The sequence below is a fragment of the Pteropus vampyrus genome, unplaced genomic scaffold (assembly GCF_000151845.1).
Source record: "Pteropus vampyrus isolate Shadow unplaced genomic scaffold, Pvam_2.0 Scaffold238, whole genome shotgun sequence".
NCBI lineage: Eukaryota > Metazoa > Chordata > Mammalia > Chiroptera > Pteropodidae > Pteropus > Pteropus vampyrus.
The window spans coordinates 1046216-1054265 of NW_011889019.1; the positions used below are offsets into that span (position 1 = coordinate 1046216).

General features: G+C 44.2%; 1 protein-coding gene across 1 annotated transcript in view; it reads right to left on the minus strand.

The window, feature by feature from the left end:
* Positions 1 to 8050, minus strand: part of TLL2 (tolloid like 2) — a 127410-nt gene that overhangs the window by 63810 nt on the left and 55550 nt on the right. Inside the window, exon 3 of the mRNA XM_011374039.2 lies at positions 3340 to 3417. Within this exon, the coding sequence (XP_011372341.1) occupies positions 3340 to 3417 (78 nt within the window). The remainder of the gene's footprint in view (positions 1 to 3339; positions 3418 to 8050) is intronic.

The window sequence follows — 8050 nt, forward strand, 5'->3', positions numbered from 1 at the left end:
TATGGAGTGCAGGATTGGCCTAACTTTGACATTATCTTCTTCAGACAAACCAAGGTCATTTGAGGGTCTGCAGACTATGGATTTAGCCAGCTTTAGGAGAGTGGGGCATGGTAGGTGGGGGAGTGCTGTCATTATCCTCCTTAAAAAACCCAAGAAGGTGTCTTGTTGCAGTGTGGGTACTATGCACAACCCCACCAGAGGCAGAATTTTAATGGGCTGCAGAAACCATATTCCTTCCTGCCGTCCTTAATTTTGTTTCTGTGCAGCTGGTAACAGGGGTGGGATCCCAGTCCAGAGGTGGATGATGCACTTTCAATACTAAATAATATAATTCTTGGAGGTGGAAGTGGAGGGAGAGAGGAAGAAGTGGAGGACCTACATTCATGGGGCACCTTTTACATAACAGACACCTGGGTATGCACCTGACATAAACATTATTTCTAATTCTCTCCAAAGTTCATGTGAGAAGTTAGATAACTTTTCCATAGTCATAGCTAATAGTGCCTGCGCTGGGATATAAACCCAAGTAAGTCTGACTATCCAAGTTTATTTAGTTGAGTCATTTTATACCCAACAAACTAGTAAATGTTAAAAACTCTGACAATGTCTATCACTGGTGAGCAAGTAAGAGGCAATGAAGAAATGTGTTAGAGGGTCTCCAAGTATGGCCACCAGCAACTTCTCTCATCCCTGCGAGCCCCTGCCATTTATCACACTAAGGAGTAGAATATATTTTCTTCACCTTGAACTTGAGCTGGCCCTTGTCTTGTGACCACAAGGAACATGGCAGAAGTAACATTCTGATAGCTCTGAGTCCAGGCCTTTAGAGGACTGGTGGCTTCTGCTTCCTCCCTCTGGGAAAACAGCTGTCACGCTGTAAAAACACCTCAGGTTAGACAACTAAGTGGGGAAAGTCCAGGTGGAGAGAGGATCCACATGGAGGCACACTGAAGCACCAGGGTTGTGACTAAAGTTTTTTTGAACCTTCCGGCACAGCCCAGCTTCTAGATGAATGTAAGTGACTCCAGCCAATGTTAAATCACAGCATCATGAAAGATAACAAACCACTGTTTGAAGTCACTAAGCTTGGGGGTAGTTTTTATGCAAGAGTAAATCACTTAAATCAGGAAGGAAAAAAATGGTTTGGCATCTACGTCACTGCAGTGTAATATGGCAAACCCCCTCTGGTTTCATTCCCACACCCTAGGCTCCATTTTTACCAGTAAGTGCTGGTCATCTGTGGCGAAATGAAGTGCCACTGAGTCACCAGATCTCTGGGGAGCCTGACATAAGTCAAAATACCTTTGAATAAGCAAAGTGATAAATACAGATTTTAAAGGGAGTCTTGCACATGGTCCCAGAAACAAACTGTATGACTGAGAAACAAATGCACATTTGTCAAATGCTGGTGGTGGGGAGTGGGAGCTAAAGAACCTACCTCTTTCTAAAAGAGGTCAAAGGGATAAGAGAAGGTTCAGAAACCCAGTAAAAAAAATTAGGAAAGGAGAGGAAGAGGCGAGTCACAGAAGCGCACAACCAAATCACTGGCAAAGGTAGAAAAAGATGTTCAAAGTTACCAGCAGTCAGAGAAACACAAATCAAGTAATAATAAGCTACTGTTTACCATATTAAAAATACTAATAATACTTCGTGCTAGAAAGGATATGAGAGGGTCGCATTTGTAAGTTGCTATGGAAATGTGAATACTTACACCTTTTGAAATGTATTCTAGCTACATTTATTAAAAACAGTAAGTACGTAAGGGTCTCCTATGTTCAGGAATTTTATTGCAGCCATTGTTCATGATGGCAAAAACTTAAAGTGAATATTAATTGATAAAGGAAGGATTGAATAAATTATGGTCCATTCATACCAGGAATATTTTGCAACTATTCAAAAGAATGAAGTTATAACAAATGTCCTAGAGGGGTTTCTCAGAAAGTATTGGTGAATAAGAAAAGCATGATATGTAAAAAAACATGTATCAAATACAATCCCATTTTTAAAAATCCCATTTTTTATAGTTATATATATGTTAATACGTGTTTATATATGTATATTGTATATCTCTACATAAATGTATATGTTAATATATGTGAATATATGAGGCATGCATACAAAATCATTAGTATGCATTACCTGGGAAAGGAGGGAGGGGTGATATGTAGAAAAAAGAAGTGAAAGAGGTAGCCAAATTAAAGGAAAAAGGAAAAAAAAGACAACATAAAAAATATGTGATTGTATCATTGCATTTATGCATTCATGTGAATTATATATATACGCATTGTGTGAAATTATGCATATGCATGTGTATGTGCAAAATATAAAACAACATTAAAGCAAACGCATAAAATAAAGCAAATAATGATTTCTATTTCATCTCTACACAGTCATGCCTGAAACACAAGATTCTGGTATCTAAAAGTTATTCCTTTTGCTCTGTGTTATTTTTATGTAGAAGAAACGCCATTGCCGGCAGTGGGGCCCGATTCCTGCAGAATGCAGGTGGGACAGAAGCTTAGTAGCCTCTCTCCTCCAGCACAGCTTCTGAAGAGGAAAAGCATCTCCAAAAGCGAGATGCTTCCAGTGAGATGCCTCCCCATAATATCCAGGCTAGAATCTCTTGGAACTGGGAGAGCATGAGCATGGCTGAGTGTTGCTGGGCAGATAGGAGGTGGTGGTACTTCCAGGCAGGCACGTGCTAACAGGTGGCCGTGCCCAATGACAGCTACCTGCCCCCTCTCCCAACAGCCCAAGGAATCTCTAGCCTATGCCCTCCTTCCCAGGCCCCACCCCAGCTTTATTTTCCTTCCTCGCCTCTCCTGCCTACTTGTTCTGTCAGGCCCCTAGATCCCCAAGCTTCATCTGCCCTCCTCTTAGCCCTTGGGGATTTCAACTCACAAGCCAAGTGCTAGAGAGAAAAGTCAAGTACATACTGTAGAGTTTAACTGAAAAGCATACAGTCCCTGAGCAACCAAATGCCACCCTTCTATCCCTTTCTTTGGCAGCCAGCCCACCCCACTCAATGAAAGGACACACTCCCTTATGCCCACAGACTTCAGTGCTTCTCAGTCCACTAAGATTAAAGGTATAATAGCAGGTCCCAAAGCCAGGGTGTGGGGGAGGAGTAAGTAAGGAATGACTGCTTAATGGGTGGGAGGGGGTCTCCTCTGGAGGTGATGAAAATGTTCTGGAACTAGTTAGATGATGGCTGCACAACACTGTGAATGTACGTAATGCCGCTAAATTGCACACAATAAAATGGTAAATTTTACATTATGTGAAATTTACCACAGTTTAAAAAAAAGCACCCGAAGGCCTGGTGGGGCCTCACATTACCCTTTTTAGCGTCCTCACTGCTGGCATTCACGGCTGTAGCATTCAGCCAGCTCTCCAATGACTGCTCTCCAAGCCCACCTGAAGAAAGGAAGAAGAAAAGAAACGTGAGGACCCATCGGCCTTCTTTGCACCAGCACTGACAGATGAGGGAGCCAATCTGGTCACCGGGGGGATGATCAGAATCCCCAGTGGGTCAGTAGAGATTTGTTCACTTGCCCCTGTTCTAGACACTGGGGCAAAAAAAGAACCTGCTTTTTTATAAACATGCAGATAATTCACAAATTATACAAGTATTACTCTCCTTAGTCAGCTCAAGGACACTTGGAGTCAAATATACAAAGTCAGCTTCCTCACCCACACCTCCATAAGAAAGCCCAAATGCAAACAGGACACTTTCTCTGCTGCTGTTCTGGAGTCCCCCTGCTGTGGAATGCAGAGAGGTGTCATCCATGCTGCTTCTAAACGCATGATGTCGTCACTTACTGCTGTACTGGAGTTCTGGTTTCTTCTTTGAGGTGACTCTCCTTTTAGAAATTGCTCTATTTACTTTGTAAATAAGACTCTGCAGACACAGCCTCAGTCAAGGCCAGTGATGCATGTATTCATTTACCATGATTTATAAGCCAGCTTTATATCTGTCCCCACCAAGAATGTGGTCGATCATCAACTATTATTAGACCCCAGGTACATTTCCAGCACTGGGGATCTAGCAGTGAACAAGACAGATAGGTGCGTACATTCTAAATGGGTGGCTGGACAACAAACAGCAGGTAAGAAAATAAAGAAATAAGATCATTACAGGTTCAGGTTATGTGCTTTACTCCAGGAAGAAAGACCATATCAAATTCAGTATGTGGTACAGCGTGATTGGAACAGCTGCTTAGCAGGTGATCGGAGAAGGCCCTTCCAGAGAGGTGATATGCAGGCTGAAACTTGAAAGATCCTAAGGAGTCGACCACATAGAGATCTGGGCCAGTGAATCCCCAGCAGGAGGCAGGATGGGAAAAGAACGTGGATCAGGAATGGGCTTGCCCTGTGGAGGGGCTGACCACAGTGACCAGAGGGGATGAGGGCAGAGAGGGAGGCCAGAACCACAGGGTTTAAAGCAAAAGAGGGACAGAGGGACGTGTTTTTATTTGTTTTACCAAGATCCCTCTGGCAAGAAAAAGAGAAAGCCTTGTGATGGTCCAGGCAATAGACAGTAGTGGGGTAGGCTGAACAGTGCAATGGAGATGTTGGGGACCTGTCATATTAGGAATATAGCTGGAGGCAGAGCAACAAGAGAGGCTGATGGGTAAGGTAGGAGGAACCAAGAGGGGCCACCAATGACTCCTACATGTGAGGTTTGAGCAACTGGGTGGATAGTGACACCAGGAAACAGATTTGAGGACAAAGTCTGTGTCCATGAGAGACTATTATACATCTGAATCCACACTGAAGCAACTACAGGACAATCGATTCCCTAATGCAAAATTATTTCTTGCTTTTGTTTAGAAATTTGCAGCTTACAAAACTGTTTTCCCATATCTGCTTTGACCCTGATTAGAACACTCTGTGGCAGATGGAGTGTCACCCCATTTTACAGAGGAGAAAACTGAGAACAAAATAATCAACCCAGGGTTGCCCAGTCCACAAAGAAAGCTGAGGGTTCAGGACAGTCTCCTGGTCAGAGCCCGATGATTGTTCCCGTGCCCCATAGCTAGGAAGAGTCCCAAACACAGAACCCCATGCCCTGGCCCCAGACAACCAGCGGAGACAGCCCTGTGGTCCCGCATCCCAACTCCTGACATGCCGACTACTTCTTCTTCCCGTCTTTGACTCTGACATTGGCGGTGGACCAGACGCATGCTGACATTTTTGTATGCCTTCATCCTGCTTGTTCTGATGTCTTTCTAGCCAACTCGGAATCCACTCACACACTCCCTGCAGCTGCCGGGGCCTTCGCTGCCAGCTACCAGCCCTCTGGGTATTCTTCCAGTTGCGATATCATTTCCTCTCAAGCTAAAGGTCAGGGGAAATCCTGATGGTATGAAAATTGCTGGCCAGCAGAGGAATGTGCCATGTATGGAGTGAAGGAGAGCCTGAGGCTGAGACTCTGGAACTAGCTTAGTCTTTTCTCCTCTGTGTAACTGTGGATAAGACCTTGGGCATTAGATTTTTCATCTGTCAAATGGGCTCTTGTGAGGAACAAATGAGGTCATGGGTTTGTTCAGGAATTTGTTCATTCAACAAATATTTATCCAACACCTGCTACATGCCAGATGCTGTTTCTGCTGCTCAGGATATGACACTGAACAAACTCTACCCTGACATCATGGAAACTACTTTCTGATGAACAATAGGGGAGAAGACGATAAACAAATAGGCAATTAAGTATCCAAGTCAGTTGTTAAGAAGCACTACAGAGAAAATAAATGAAGAGATCAGTGGATGCCAGGCATAAGGGTGTGCAGCTTCATGTGAGGTAGAAAAGCAGAAGCCTAAAGAAAGTCAGGGGGACACTTTGCAGCTATCTGGGGAAGAGCATTCCAAACTGAGGGAACAGCAGGTGCAAAGGCCCTGGAATGGGAGTGTATTTGGCAGGAGGGAGGCGGATATGACTGGAATGGAATGAGTGAGGGGGAGAGTAGTAGACGATGAAGTCAGCGGGCAGTGGAGGATCTGGAGAATCAGCTCCTGTGGGGCCTTGCAGGCCATTTTCAGGATTTAGGCTTTTATTCTGAGAGATCTAGATGGGAGCCAGAGGACACGAAAGAGCTTCATAATTGCACCAGCTTTGAATATGACTAGAGTTAACAGTAGTGGACAGGAGGGGGACAGAGGAGCTGGAATGTGAAAGGACATTCCATATAGCACTCCCAGCATAGAGGGTTGGTAAGTTTAGACCTGCTTGGCTCCTGCACAAGGGGTCGGGGAGCAAAAGCAACGGACCTGTACGGATTCCTAGAGGCGGACTGGTCCCAGGTTAGCTGAAGGCTGTGGCTGAGGACCAAAGGCCAAGGGAGACTTGTATTTAGCCCTGAAGCAGCAGAGGAGGGGAGGACTGAGGACTTGTGATTCCCTTTGCCTCCTGGTGTTTGGGGTTATAACAGCTGCAAAAGCTCTGGAGTTGGGGGATACTGGGTACCTCCCAGTAGGTGAAGCAGGAAACAATCAATCAGTGTTCACTAAGTACCAATTACAATACTGACCTTGTGTTAAGAACAATGCTAAATGCTTTTTTGGCTTTGAGTTTTGAAATTCTAGCCTCATAAAGACCCAATGACAAAAGGGCCATAAACACCCCCATTTTATAGATGAAACAAGGCTCCAAGGGATAAAGTGACTTGCCTGTCTTGAGAGTACAGAGATGGTCAGCAGTGGTGACAACTGGAGGTGGGTCCTGTCTGACCCCCAAATCTGATTTCCTTCCTCTCAGCCTCAGACCCAGAAAGAACGAGTAGAACAAGTGGGGTGTCTGGGAGAGGCCGGTTATTCCCAAAGGACTCAGGATGTTTTCCAGGTCTGTGGAGGACATCTGAAGTCAGTGATGAGGTTGGGGCCATGGACAGTTAATAACACAGATCCCTCCTGTCATCTTTACCAACAAGAGACTGAAGGCTCTGTCTTTTTTATTGACTTCTTGAGTTTCAAGCTCCAGCTCATTCCTTAGATTTAGGAAATTCTTGTTAACTATTTGTCTGAAAATGCTTTCTAATACTTGCTCCTTTTCCTCCCCTTAGAGAATTCCCATTATTCTTAAGTTTCTTCTCCTGATGGTATCAGCTAGGTCTGGTATTTCTCATTCATTATTTTTCATTCTTCAGTTTTTCTCTTCTTCCTTCTGATTTATTTCTAGATTTCTGTCTTCGATATCACTGATCCTTCCCTCCATTTAGTCGACTCTATTTCCCAAGCTTGTTATTTCATTTTTCAACTCTTGCAGTGTGTTCTTTATCTCCAGAGGTCTATTCGGTTCTTTTTGAGGGTTTCAATCTCCTTGCTAAAGAATTCATTCTGCTCACCTAGTTGTTTTTTCAGTTCCTGAAATTGTTGATATTATTTGTGTCAGATCTCATTGATTTTTTTTCAGAAGTACTATCCTGAATTCTCTGCCATTTAAGTCGCATATTTCTATGTCCGTAAGCTTATTTTCTGTAGATTTTTCTATTTCTTTCTGAGATGCCTTGTCACCTTGGTTGTTCACAGTGTTTAATGGACCATTTCTCCACCTGGCCATTAATGGAAGTGTATTCTGATTTTTTTTTCCAGAAAGCAGATTTATTATACAATGGTCCCTAGCTTGTTGCAAAGAAGGTATTCTTCTTTTGGTTTCCAGTAGGTGGCATCTAAGCCTCTTGGATCTCTGCTTTAAATAAAGTCTTAAGAATGTCTTTTTTTCCTTATAGATGTTTAATCACGCTCCCTACCCTCAGTCTCAGTTCCTATCAGTGTTAGCAACAGTTTCGGTAGCGTTTGCTCAGTTTCCTCAGGGGCTCCGCGGCATTCTGTCTCGGAGGGTATGAGGGTAGGGGCCCTCTGGGTTGAGGGATGGGGGCTGTGGCTCAGCCTTGGTTTTGCAACCGCGGCTGGTAAAAATCAACTGTTGTTTTTTTGCCATCTTGCTTCTCTGCCTTCTGCCCTGATGACTGAGGCCTGCCACCAGCCACGTGGAGCTCACAGTACTCCCAGGCAGGGTTGTTCAGGGACGTTGCCGCACCTTCTCCCCTCC